Below are 13,953 nucleotides of genomic sequence, written 5' to 3'. Positions count from 1 at the left end.
TTTGTATTCTCTCCCCCTCCCCCTTCCCCCTTCCCTCTCTTTCTCTCTCTCTCTCTCTTTCTCCTTATCCTTCCTCTCTACTCTATCTTTTTTTTTCCTATCAAATTTATACTTAATTTTATATACATTGACATATTTATGCGTAACAATAATAGCGATTACAATATACTATAATAGCATAAAATTTAGAATGATTCCCTCTTGTCTGTATACAATTTTAAATAAAAAAGACATCAATAATACATATGCTACAATACTATCAAACTGATATAACATGTAAATTATTCATATTCAAGACATCAACTTTTTTTTTGTGTATATTTATATTGATTTACTTGATATATAAAGAAAATAGGAAAAAAAAAGGAATAAACTATAACGCTAGTTGATTTTTTTCTTAATACTTTTTTTTTTGATTTTTGCTTTTTAGTTGCAGACATTTTCTTGTCCAGATGCCTTAGTATTAAGGATTAAAGCAACAATAAGACCATAAAGACCCAAGACTTCGGCGAAAATCAAAATCAAAATCTATACATATAAAATGAAAAAAAAAAGTTAGATACTGTATATGTTATATGTATGTAATATGTATAAACTTACCATGCCCACAAACATTCTTGGTTGTTGAGCAGTTGCACGAACACCAGCATCACCAGTAATACCAATAGCGATACCAGCTAATAATAACAAAAAAAAACATGTGGTTATCATACTATAAAAGAACAAAAGATATAAAATTAACTTACCAGCAAGACAAGAAAGACCAACAGAAAGACCTGCAGCCATTTGAATAAAACCACTGAAAAGTGTTTGCTTCATTGCAACTAAATAAGAATAGATATGTTAAACAAAAAAACAACGCGATTTTCGTCCCTCCCTTTTTTTTTTCTTTTTTGTTATGAAACATCAAAGGAGATAAAGATAACTTACGACCACCCGATAAAAGGACAGAAACGACAACACCATAAATACCCAAAATACCAGCCATAACAACAGGGACAATACATTTCAATACTAAATCAGGACGCAAAACACCCATAGCAGAAAGGCCAACACCAGACTTGGCTGTACCATAAGCAGCTCCAAGACCTTGAATAGAAAAAAAAATAAAATAAAATGTTAAATAAATCGTGTAACAAAGTCTCTGTTGTTGTTTTTTTCTTTTTTTTTTTCCTTTTTCTTTTTTTTTTTATATATTTATACAAATATAAAAGGGAAAGGACCCAAACTAAAGGTCGAAAAAATAAAAGCGCGATGTTTTTATAAATGAGCTCAAAAAAATTGACTACTTACAACTAAAGACAATAGCTGCGGCACAACCCATAGTACCGAAGAAAGGTGCATAGACGGGACTGAATACAAATAAATAAGCGAGTTTCAGTAATTAGAAAATATGATGTAAAAAAAAAAAAAAAAAATAGTTTACCAATATTCACTCATTTTATTTAATCTACATTTTTAAAATTATAAATAACAAACATGAAAATTAATATTTATAAAGTCATGTTTTAAAAGATGAATTACTTACAATGTATATGATGCTTAATTTAAAAAAAAAGGGGAGGGGGGAAAAGAGGAAAAAAAAAAAGAAAATAAAACTTTTACTTGTAAGAAAAGAAAAAAAAAAAAAAAGGAATTACAATTTTGAGCTTGAGCAAAATAATCCGTAGTGTAAAGTGGTTTTGTTGACGTCAATATCACGTGACTATCATTCTCTTTTGCCCATTATTAGTAGATAGAGAAATTATACATTCTTAATAAGCAAATATCACCTTAATATAATAAATTAAAACATTATAAATAAAAGACATGATTCATATTATTAAATAGCATTATACATGTATATTTCTTGGGAAATCTAAAAAAAAAGTGGGGGTAAATAAATAAATAAAAAGGTCTATATTTGTAATGGGATTAAGCTACTCTATCATAAAAGGAAAATTGTATATAAAATAAAGAAGGAAGGGCATAAAGTTAAAATAAATTACATAAAAGGCTTGCTCATATATAAAAATACATAGTAGCTTAAAAGAAATAGTTGCGTAAATGTGAATGAAATAAAATAAATAAATAATATAATACGTCTAAATAATAATGATAAAAAGGGGAGGAGAAGAGGTTATTCTAACTGCTCAAAATAGTGGGGTAAAAGATGTTTGTTTGATTTGGAGTGTTAAGAGAAGAGGTCCTGTTTATGATAAGAAGAGTTTTCCATCCAAGTTTGTTGGTGAAAATAGTCTGAATGATGGTTATGAAGTGGAGGCATAATAAGAGATGGTTTCATTGAAACAAGTTGTCCTGATTCATAGTTTTGGGTATAATAAGAAACATAAGGACGAAATGTAATAGGTGAAAGCATAATAGATGAAGTACTCTTAGGACTAGTTAGTGTTGCTGTATCATCTGAATCACAACTTGTGGCAGGTGAAGTGGGTAAATAAGTAGAAGGTGTATTCATTGTCTTTGAGATACTATAAAAAAACAGAATCATATAATAAAGTAAGTATACAAAAAAAATATATAGAATAGACTTTATTCCACTTTACTTGAACATTTTCCATTGAGGATCATGACTTCTTTGATGTCTAGACAAAGTTGTTTTCCGAGTAAAAGATTTGCCACATTCTTTAACGTCACATACATAAGGACGTTTTCCAGTATGTGTACGTCGATGTCTAGCTAAAGAAGATGACTATATATGTAAATAAATAAAGTAAAAAAAAGTTAAAACGTTTTCATAGATAAAAATGAATATATATATTACATCACTAAATGATTTTCCACACGATTTATATTCACACATATGAGGCCTTTCGCCTGTATGAGTACGATAATGAACAGTTAAAGCAGATCTTTGGATAAATTGTTTCCCACAACCATTCCATTCACAGTGATATGGGCGTTCTCCAGTATGTATTCTTTTATGTCTTGAAAGATCAGAACGTCTCGAAAATCGTTTTGTACATTCTCCCCAATTGCATACATAAGGTTTTTCGGGTGATGAATGACTTGTTGTTGTACTTAATAATGCATAGTGTTCATTCGTTTGATTTTGGTCATTAAGTAAATTTCGAATATCCATACTATAATTTATATTAAAAATAGGAAAAGAGGAATAAAGTGAAAAGAAAAAAAGATATCGCTTTATATGTAAAAAAAAAAAAAAAAAAAAAAAAAAAAAAAAAAAAAAAAAATGTCACGGGGAGGAGAAAGGGGGGGAGGGCAAAGGCTCATAATTGTTTATAAATTTAAGGTTAAAAAAGTGTAGCACAAACTATATTTCGAATGACACGACTATAAAGGTTGAGTCACAAATTCGTGAATAATAGAAGAATGACTAACAGGACCATACATACATGCATACTATACAAGTCTTTTATAGTTTATTATAAGTAGTAAAGAGAAAAAAAAAGATATGTATATGTAAAGATAAATATATACATACATACATATAATAGAAAAGAAAAGAAAAAAGTGCTATTATAAGACTAAAAAGACATGAGGGTCCGAGCTGGTACCCCCCCTCTCTCTCTCACCACCATCCCCATAGATTTAATTGAGGTCAGCCAGCTTAAAAAATGTCAACCCTATATGCTCCCTTAAATAAAAACCCTATGTCAGTTTTACTGTATGTGACCCTTTTTTTTGTTTTTGTCTTTTTTTTTTTTGTTTTCTTTAGGAAAACTGATTATAGACAAAGAATTCAATGATTAACATAGAGAATAAATTAGATGTAAATCAGCATTCATTCAACCTTTTATCGTATAACTATTAATGAAAGAAGATCGATATTGCAAAACTTGAGTCGGAGTACAATGACGAACATAATAGTCGTAGAGTCTTCACATCATCGTAATACAAAATTCATAACGTATTAAAGTAAACGTATCCTTTCCTCCCTAAACCTTTTATGTTATATTATAAATTTAGGAGCTGAACATCAAAAAAGAGAAAGAAAGAAGAAAAAGGGTAGAGGTCATATACAAATATAGAATTTTGTATTTATGCATAGACGTAGACAATATACAAAATAAAAAAAGTAAGCCACGTTTTTTTGTGTGAGCATTACTGCAATATATTCATCGCGTGTATTAGTGTAACACTACCAATATTATATGCTAAGACGTCACCTGTTAAAATTCACTTGAGGATTGAATTTATCCAAAACATTCTACGGTTGTACAGCTTGTTAAAATAAGGAAAATATGGATAATCAAAAAAAAAAGTACCTATCGGATTAAAGGAGCACGAGCCACTATTATTATTGTTATATATATATTTGTGTATATAAAAGAAAGCTTCTTTACTCTACTATGTCTGTTGTATCATATGTACAAGACTTTGTATATACGTATGTTACAGTATTCTACTTTTTTTTTTTTTTTTTTTTTTTTTTGGACAAAGTATCAAATGAATAAATGTATATTACATATATACACGCACAAATATATATTCATACAAGTGAGTTTTGTCTATTCTATTTGTAGTATACACGTTCTTCTATTATATTCGGGAAACAAAGGAAGGTCTTATGTTTTGTAAACAGCCGTATGATCGGCTATTTTTACAATAACCAATATATATTGGAGCTTTTTTTATTTTTTAATGTTATACAAACAAATGCTTAGATTGATCTTGTATAACATTAAATAATGGTAATAGATTATTCAAAGTGCTGCTGTCAATGAATCAATATGATGTAAAGAGAAATAATTAAAAGGCTAATGATGTATGGTTAAAATAGAAACTGCAAATAATTAATTATGAGATACTCTACTTTATATACACTAGTTGATTCATATTCATTATTATTGGCTTAAATAAATACTTATTTTATTCCAAACCTTTTTTAGTAAAAATGCTATTTAGAATTGACATATTTTATATATATTAAAAGGCGACGAATTATTTATCCATAGTGAAGTTAGATGTTTATCAGTCCTATTTATTTTACTATTTTTCCTTATCCATCTCTTTTTGCATTATCAACCCCATCCACCTTACTGTGCAGAGTGTAGTTTGAAACTAATACGTTTTCTTATTATGCTTAAAAGTTGATTTTTACTAATTAAGCTTTTTTTTTTTTTTTAACCAATAAGCTTATGATAAACAAAAGGCAAAATCCTTTTAGCCGTAGTCAGCTCATAAATCAAAAATTTCTCAAGTAGGATGAAAGAATGAAGAAAAAAAAAAAGAAAAAAAAGAAATAATAATTATACTAATTATGAAAAAAAACAACAACTGTGGGTTGCTATTTAAGAAATCATTAAGCTAAAGAAATACTGGTACCTTGTAAATATTCGTCACAATTATGAAATAAGTAATAAAGTTATCCCTAGGAATATGCACTAAAGATTAGCCAGAGTAAGGCAGCAGTAATCATAATAATAAAAAGACGAGGATTTTTTTTTTATGAGTAAATAACAAAATAGGATTATTATCAATAAAGAATAATAAGACAAAGTCATTAAGAAAACACGCATTTTTTGTAATGTAATATTGGTGACAATAATGCCGTAAGTAAGCAATTATTCAGGATTCGCTCTGTAAATTATAATTACTGATGACCAATGATTTACTCTCTTCTAAATTTACGGACGAAAAAAAAAAAAAAAAAAAAAAAAAAAAAAAAAAAAAAAAAAAAAAGGTGTACTGGTAATACTATTTGTGAGAGGTTAAAGGATAAGAGCCAATCAAGACATATCTATTCTAGATGGGATGGCAGTGAAGTCAAATTTTTTTATGATAAAAGAGGTGATCAAAGGGTTGTACAAATTATACAGACAAGCTAAGAAAAGACATCAAAAAATGGTTACATGCTATAAGAAATTTATTTTAAAAAGGAAAAGGGTGAACTTATCTAAGATTTTTAAGTTGATGGTATAACAGATAAAATTTTGCGACTAAAAAAATAAATAAATAGGGACGGTACAGTATTTATTTGAAACTATTCAAACAAAATGTTTGGAAATAAGAGAAGAAGATGATACTAATAGAATTTAGTAACAATACCTTATGCATCTTTTTTTAAGTTTATGAAACTAAACATGTTTAACATGGCGTTTTGTTGTGATTCTCGTGTGAAAAATGATAGTTGATCTTTACCAGACCAAATCTGTTTAGCAATGTAAAAGAGAAGGAAGGAAGAAGGGAGGGAAGGAGGCTTTTATGGCCAAAATATCTGCATTCCAAGGGAAATTAATACCAGAGTAGAGAGTGAAATGTATGGAATTTATCATCAAATCAGGTATTATTATAGCAATTTTATTTTTCAAAGCAATAGGTTATTAGTGTGGCAATTATTTCACCATCCTAACTTACAAATCACAGAAGTCAGGCTTATCTTTATCGTAATTCATATAATTTTTTACACTCATAAATGGTAGATTCGAATTTTTATTCAAAGACAAATAAATAAATAAAGAAGCAAAGAAGGACAGTATGATCACTTTGTGTCAAAAAGGATCTAAATGATTGTTACAATATGTATTCTTTTTTTTAAAAAATTGTAAAGTATCCTCTTTCGGATGAATTTTGACACTGTAAGATCATTCAGGGATTCCATTATCAGCAATTGTATGACTATTTTAGTCACATGATTTACAGGTAAGTATCTTCTTCTCTTGTACTTTTTCCCCCTCCCTTCACTTTTCTGTTTTAAAAAGAATCTTTTTTTTTTGTTTTGTATCTTGTTTGAAATAAGAATAGATAGCATCATTAATAACAACAGCTTCAGGACTTTCCCATTTGGTAACTTTCTCTTGCTGTTGTACATCTGGGCCTTTTAGAAAAATGCATTATAAAAAGTACAATAATAAAAAGTTTCAACGTGACACTCAGTCTTAAAGTCTTTATTACAAGACAAACATAACATAGATTTAATAGACATGAAAAACTTTAAAAGATACAGTATATGATTACTATTATACAAGATATAAATGTAAAGGAAGGTAGATGCATTAGAAATAAATTCAAGTTTTAAATACCATTAACAACTATAGAGATCTAAAAAGGAAATGCCTTTTTCCTACTTTCACTATTGATTCTACATTTATATTATACACAGTTAAAGCAGTGCTCTGGTGAACAAACCTAAAGATTCGTTGGAAAAGGAAAAAAAAATACTATATCATGAGAATAAATGTATCTTATCTATAGTCATTTTTCTTCTTTGATTCTCAAAATAATTTAGCTGTTATTTTCAGGCGTATAAATCAAAAAGATCAAATTTATTACTGCTTCTAGAAGGGTTTTTTTTTAATAAATACGATAGTCTATTACGTTGTATTGTATACAAGTTATTTTGAAAGAAGAAGAAGAAAAAAAAAAGATGGATGCATGTTATATTCATCCTTCAAATTGAGCTAAGATGATATCTTATAATGTTGAAATATTTATCTTTTTTTTTTCTTAAAACAAGTCCTTCCCATCCCATGGAAAATATCTTTTGTACCACAGATATACTTGTCCCTGTGTTTCAATAAGTTGACAAAGGAAGGCAATAGAACAACATTCGACTTTATTGTAGATAAAAAGTATCACAAAGTCAAAATATAACTTGGCAGTAAAAGAACGACTAATAAATTCCTCAAGATAAATAGGAGAAGTCTATTAACTTTGTAAAAGCCAAATAGTTACGTAAATCTAAATGATTCTTCAAGCAGAAATACAACTAAAAGCTATAAACTGAAAAAAAAAAAAAAAAAAAAAAAAACTATTATATTCTTTTCATTAGCCAATAGACGTTTTGAATTTTCATTTATCTTGAACACGCTTTTTATTTTATTTTATTTTATTTTATTCTATTTTTATTATAATTATTTTTATTTTCAAGTAATCATGATAATTGATGATTACCAAAGATGTCGACATGTTGAGAACTCATCTTTAGTTGAATTATTATGCAATGTCGAAAAAGAATATCAATGTAAATAAAGTTCTAAAAGTTGAGTAGGAAAGGATTTTCCCCTAACCTTAATAATTTTAGTTTCTTCAAATAAAGAAAAGAGTGAATTCTTGATATTATTACTTGAAGACTTGAAGACAAAAGACTGGAACGAAAAAGGTATTTTATTTATTACTTCAAATAGAGGAGAATCGAGAAATGAATGATTGTTTTATGGGGGTGAGGGTAGTAAAAACTCAAGGTGTATCCATCATTAAAACTTTGGGAAGAAGTTTAGAAGGATCAGATCCAATTTTTACAAAGAAGGTAGTTTTTGCATCATAAATACTTGTATAAATTAAACCATAGTACTTACTTTTCTTTTCTTTAGGGGATAGTAACCTTAGTTCAACTTGCTGGGCTTGATGAATCTAGTCAATTTAAACCTACACCAACTGCTTGTGAAGCTCTTAAATGTATCTCAAATTGCATATTTCTTAATAATGATACGAAAACTTATTTGGAACAGGAAAATATTATAAGCTCTTGTCAGTCTATCTTGCTACAATTCGAAGATCAACGACTTGACATTGATTTTCAATTCTTGATATGTCGCATACTCTTTTTTATGACTGTTGATAGATATGATATCATTCAAGATTTAATTCAATCTAACATATCACATTCTATTGAAAAGGTAAAAAAAAAGAAAAAAAAACCAATACAACCTACACACATACATAAAATTAATTTATTGATTTGCAAAGATACTCTCTGAAAATATTCATCAATTAGAAACCCCGCACTTCAGACAGATGATTGACCCAAGCGTACCTATAAATCCCTTGACTGTGACAAGTGAAGCTTTAAAACTTCTTTTTAATTTGATGCTATTTGATGCTCGACAGAACAGTAATGAAATAGCCTCAGAGCATTTTAAAAATTGTTTGACACCTATCTTTCATTTACTGTTTAAAACACCATATGCTAAAACACAGCCATTAATCCCACCTCATTCGCAAGCCATTCATGCGTTGATGCAATTTTCTTATACCACTATAGAGGAAGTCTGGCTAGCTCAATCTGAGTGGATAAGTCAGTTGTATGATAAACAGAAGGATGAGCATGGATTTCAATTTATAGTAAATACATTGGTTGATGTCTTGGACCGTGCCATTCATGCTCTTATCCCTGAAGGTGATCCTGATCAAGATGGTGTTCAACAGATAGACTCCATTATCGCACCTTTACTCTTAGTATTAACTTCATTAGCAGAAGGAAACACACTATTAAAACAATTAATGGTAGAAGCAATGTTACCAAATGAAAAGTAAGCTTTTGTTTTTTTTAAAAAAAAAAAAAAAAAAAAAAAAAAAAAAAAAAAAAACCATATTTATTATTAATTATTATCATTATTATTATTATTTTTTTTTAAACAAAAAAGAGATAGGCACAAGCCTGTACATGAAGGTCATAGTTTATCAGCCTATTTAATTAGATTAATGACAAGTACAATGATGCCACAAACTCGAGATGCGACCTGCGAGACTTTGTTTATATTATGTGACAAAGATGGTAAATATGAAAATAGATATGTATATAAAGATGCATCTTTATTCTTAATAATATGTATGCAAGCATAGCAAATAAATTTACGCAGCAAGTTGGCTATGGTAACGCAATTGGATATTTGTTTAATAAGGGCATTCCTATGCAACCACCAAAAAGAGAAGAAGAAAATGGCAAGGATATTAATCCTATTACAGGACAATATATGTCTTCAGAACCAGAGAAAGATTTGAAAGATATGACAGATGAAGAAAAAGAAAGAGAAGCTGAAAGACTATTTGTTCTGTTTGAAAGATTAAAGAAGACTGGTATTATTGATGTTGAAAATCCAATTGCTAAAGCTATGCGAGAAAGTGATTCAAGATTTGAGGAAATCCACAGTGAATCAGACGATGAATGATATAAAAGAAAACCATTTTCTATGTATTTGGCTAATAAATTTTATGTTTGCTTATTACTACCACTACTCCTAATTATTACTTGCTATCACAGCTTTCTGTATATTTAAGCTAACATTGCTTCCTTTATCATTAGAGTCTATTAATATCTGCGTTAATAGACTAAAGATATATATCTATTTTCTTCTTTTCTATATTAACAATAAAGAAATACATCGTTTAAAAGAGAAAACTAGAGTTCTTTCGATGCTAGAAGGAAGAAAACTACTTGTAACTCAACTTCAACACTCACAAAGTCAACTTCAATTCTTGGAAACCTACAATAAGAACAACTCTTGAAGATGAATCTATTCATCAGCCAACTATTCCTAACTTTATTTCACCAACGACAACATAAATATAATTGATATATAAAAGAAAAAAAAAAAGAAATAGAGAGAGAGAGGAGGATACAAGATTATATGGATCCATTAATGATTTTAAAAATAGTCAAGATCGATAGTATGGAAGCACAATAAAACTAGATCTAACTAATTATAATGATAATCTTTCAATTAGGATAACAGTTGATTCTACTAATAGCGTAAATAATTGACCGAAGCATCCACCATTATTACTATTTTTTTTTTCAACAAGACCGGAACAAATCAACACAAAAATTGCCCATTGGGAAACATCCATCCAATGATAACAAAAGTAAAGCAATAATCAAGTTTATTTTCATTATACAACAAAGAAATTAGAATATAGTAAATTCCCTTCCATTGGCTGGTTGAAATGTTTTAATGTATAGATGGAATGAAGAATTAGAAACGAGGTTAGAGGCATCAGATTCTATCATTTATAGATTCTGAAGGCCGCTACCCTCTCCCCACTCTCCTTCTTATTAAAGAAGGAAATATATTAGGGATTTTTATTTATTTTTCATTTTCATTTATAATATAAATATATAAAAAGAAAAGGTTAAGTTATCAGACTTGTAGCTCCTTCCGTGCCATGTCCTTGGAATAAAAGACAGGCGAGATCATCAACTGACGAAAAGTACTCAGAGAGATAACAATTCGCCACACTTCACTCTAAAGAAGGTCTACTAAAAATCATCGACTAACTTGGAGATTGTATCTAGTTTGGAAAACATAGAATTGAAACGTACTGTATACAGATCCTGTAGAGTACGGTCACTAAAGAAAAAATTCATTTTGCTTACTTTTCGAGTCCTTTTATAGTTTTCCTGTTTATCGGTAACAAAGAAAATTTTTTTTTTTTTGTTTAAACGTGACTGTAGATAGAGTTAAAATATCCAATCAACATCCGTGTAACAGTGACAGGGTCTTTTTTATGAAGTGCCTTTTCTAGAAGAAAGTTAAAAAAAAAAAATTTTTTTTTCTGAATTTGAAATGTAAAAACTGTAGTTGTCATGATCGCCCCTCTTCAAGCCATTCTCAATGGTATAAGCTTTCGAAAACACCTATCTGGCAACGGTATACTGCTTCTTTTGACGATAATATTTATGATCCTCGTGCTTTTGCTGGTATCTATAAAGCATATCTGAAAGATAATCTTGGTGATCGACGAAACAGTAAGAATGCCGTTCTCTTGTCTGCCTGCCGTCCTACCCTAGGTATCGATCCTATCCTCTGGTTACCTATGTCAAATGCAGAACGCAGCCGAATAGTCCGCTGGCGTCTAGGTTGGTTACCTGGTGGTGCCCCTAAACCGTGCATCTATCACCCTAATGCCTTGTTCACAAGATTTCATGCTATATGGTGTCTACATATGCATCGAAGATTGCAAATGCCGTTGACCGAACCCGACCCTTTGTCCTTCCTCTTAAATAAGCTGCCAAATAAACAACAACGCATGCCACCAATCGCATCAGCTTCCAACTCATCTGACTTTCCCACCTGGAAGATTCGTTGGCCTGCTATATGCCTTCTACTTTTTGAACTTGACTATCTCCATCATGGTAAACTTCCTCCAGAAACTGCCCCCCTTGGTACAAAACTTGTAAACTGGTTACGTAACTCTGAATCTAGTATTTATTGATATATCTTGCTTTTCCTCTTCCCTTCTCTTTCTTTTTTACCCTTTTGCCTATCAAAAGGTTTTTTTTAGTACACTTTTATCCTTTCTCGAACTGATCCGGGCAATCCAATACTGCCAGTATTATGTGCTCACATGGGTTGTTTAAATTTTTGTTATAAATAAAATAATTCTTAATCGTAGTTGTCATGATTAAGAAACATGGTATATAATAAAGGCTTTTATTATTATGAAAAAGTAGTCCAAACAATAGATAGTTTCAACGACAATAGTGGATTCAGTATTGTTCAATAAGATGATTATCAAATATTTGTTGTTGACTAGAAATATTGTTCTGTATGAATGTTGTGTTGATAGTATGTCACTACTACTAATTGGTGAAGGTGATTTTATCATCATAGGCTGGTATTATTCTATTGTGCTCTATATAAAGTACTTGAACATTCTTTAAAAAATGATACTTTTGTCAATTCTCTTGAGCCAATTTACTTGATCTAATTCATCTTTATGCATGGAATGGATCTATTTTATCGAAAATTCATAGTTCTGAAGATCTGTATGAATGAATTAATTATTTTTTTTTTGTTCGGGAATCTAAACTTCATGTAAATTCTTTCCTCTTCTTGACAATGACAATTCCTTTTATAATACTATATAAATAGAGTAATACTTGTTCTTCTTCTTTTTTTTTCCAAGTATGAATAGTTACTTACTTTTGAACAATTAAAGCATATATTACATGCAATAGAAGCATTAACAAGTTACAAATTATTTTTTTTATTGATGTACTACTACTTTTCGAATACGCATATTTTATCTTGAAGAAGAAAAAAAGTAGTTATTGTATTGATAGGTAATTTTGTAATTTGAGTCAATAAGGTATTTTCAGCAGAGGACATGAAAGAATGAATATTTATAAATGTATACAAATATATATATGTATAAATATATATATATATAAAAAAAAGGAAATATCTCTTTACTAATAAATAGAATAGAACAAGGAAAAGAGATAATAGTAGCACCATTTTTTTTTCTTTTGTGGCTGTCTTGCATAACCTAAAAGAAATTCTTACTTTTGATGTTATTTCAAGTTACATGCTGATTGCTTTCAATGATCCAAACTAAAGAAGCAATTGCTACTGTATCAAGTGTTCCATCTTTAATGACAACATTCATTTTAATATTTGATTTCATATTTTCTTCTGGTAACTTAAATTCTGTTGAAGCTGTTAATAAACCTCTTGCCTTCTTTTTAAACTAATAAAAAATACAGTACAATCAATATCTTATTTTCTCTATAAAACTAGATTTATTACTTGTAAATCTAAAGAAATAAGTGATATTTCTTCTTTATCATCTTTTAAACAGCTTGACAATCCTAATTCTCCTATTGTTTCTGCAAATGTAGCTAAAGCGGTAGCATGTATACTTTAATTATATACATATAAAAATCAATATATACAATGTTAGCATCTATTATTTAATAATAAAATACCTTTTAAATGGATTTCGATTCTTTTGTCTATCCTATGATTTTTTTTTTGTCAATTAAAACATAATTTTTTTTTTGTCAATTAAAACATAATTTTTTTTTTTTGATAAATCTTTAATACTTACACGCATTAAACCTGTACAAAATCCTCGAGAATAGGTTGAAATTCTCATATCTGTTAAATGTAAAAGATAATGTTTATAACCACTTTATCTTCTTCTTCTTCTTCTTCTTACCTATGGATCGTGAATATGGATTCATATTTCCTAATAAAAAGGCAAAAATCTTGGGTCGAAATAGTTTTATCAACGGTTTATTTAATTTCTCCCAGATAACGAGTGGTCGGCGTGAATTACGTAGTGTAAATACAAGGTAAATAATAGAGAAAAATGTGGCTATCATGGCCCCAACTATAAAACGTGTAAAAACTGTCCATTCTAACTCAAGTGCTACTTTAGTTAGTTGAATAGTAGCTTGTAAATGTTCATACAATGCTTCTGTTAGCAACGAATGGGTCTCTATTTCACTTTGAATTTTATTCATTTTAAAGAATTGAACAAGAA

General features: G+C 29.1%; 4 protein-coding genes across 4 annotated transcripts; 1 reads left to right on the top strand and 3 right to left on the bottom strand.

Moving 5' to 3' along the window:
• Nucleotides 1-51: 51 nt before the first annotated feature.
• BX663DRAFT_508630 (V-type proton ATPase proteolipid subunit) lies at nucleotides 52-1,622 on the bottom strand. Its single transcript, XM_051527511.1, has 7 exons — nucleotides 1,529-1,622; nucleotides 1,427-1,450; nucleotides 1,294-1,352; nucleotides 931-1,089; nucleotides 747-824; nucleotides 601-677; nucleotides 52-528 (listed from the first exon to the last, which is right to left on the bottom strand). The coding sequence occupies exons 2-7, from the start codon at nucleotides 1,438-1,440 to the stop codon at nucleotides 427-429; spliced, it is 489 nt and encodes a 162-aa protein (XP_051382832.1). The 5' UTR covers nucleotides 1,441-1,450; nucleotides 1,529-1,622; the 3' UTR covers nucleotides 52-426.
• Nucleotides 1,623-2,542: 920 nt separating this feature from the next.
• On the bottom strand, nucleotides 2,543-3,082 carry BX663DRAFT_434658 (uncharacterized protein; the record flags this gene model as incomplete). The annotated part of the gene is made up of 2 exons (XM_051523077.1): nucleotides 2,543-2,692; nucleotides 2,765-3,082. 2 exons carry the CDS (start codon nucleotides 3,080-3,082, stop codon nucleotides 2,543-2,545), a joined length of 468 nt encoding a protein of 155 aa, XP_051382831.1.
• Nucleotides 3,083-6,527: 3,445 nt separating this feature from the next.
• On the top strand, nucleotides 6,528-9,854 carry BX663DRAFT_486146 (guanine nucleotide exchange factor synembryn-domain-containing protein; the record flags this gene model as incomplete). Its single annotated transcript, XM_051524658.1, has 10 exons — nucleotides 6,528-6,542; nucleotides 6,592-6,606; nucleotides 6,905-6,950; nucleotides 7,835-7,927; nucleotides 7,988-8,065; nucleotides 8,091-8,212; nucleotides 8,277-8,582; nucleotides 8,653-9,215; nucleotides 9,330-9,460; nucleotides 9,529-9,854. The coding sequence occupies 10 exons, from the start codon at nucleotides 6,528-6,530 to the stop codon at nucleotides 9,852-9,854; spliced, it is 1,695 nt and encodes a 564-aa protein (XP_051382830.1).
• Nucleotides 9,855-12,490: 2,636 nt separating this feature from the next.
• Nucleotides 12,491-13,933, bottom strand: BX663DRAFT_568749 (uncharacterized protein; the record flags this gene model as incomplete). Its single annotated transcript, XM_051532106.1, has 5 exons — nucleotides 12,491-13,155; nucleotides 13,215-13,326; nucleotides 13,394-13,425; nucleotides 13,516-13,565; nucleotides 13,627-13,933. 5 exons carry the CDS (start codon nucleotides 13,931-13,933, stop codon nucleotides 12,985-12,987), a joined length of 672 nt encoding a protein of 223 aa, XP_051382829.1. The 3' UTR covers nucleotides 12,491-12,984.
• Between the last annotated feature and the right edge of the window lie 20 nt (nucleotides 13,934-13,953).

This window comes from Cokeromyces recurvatus, assembly GCF_025118155.1.
Source record: "Cokeromyces recurvatus strain NRRL 2243 chromosome Unknown BX663scaffold_12, whole genome shotgun sequence".
NCBI lineage: Eukaryota > Fungi > Mucoromycota > Mucoromycetes > Mucorales > Mucoraceae > Cokeromyces > Cokeromyces recurvatus.
The sequence above is the reverse complement of the archived record's forward strand: the minus strand, read 5'-3'. Positions and strand labels throughout refer to the sequence as shown.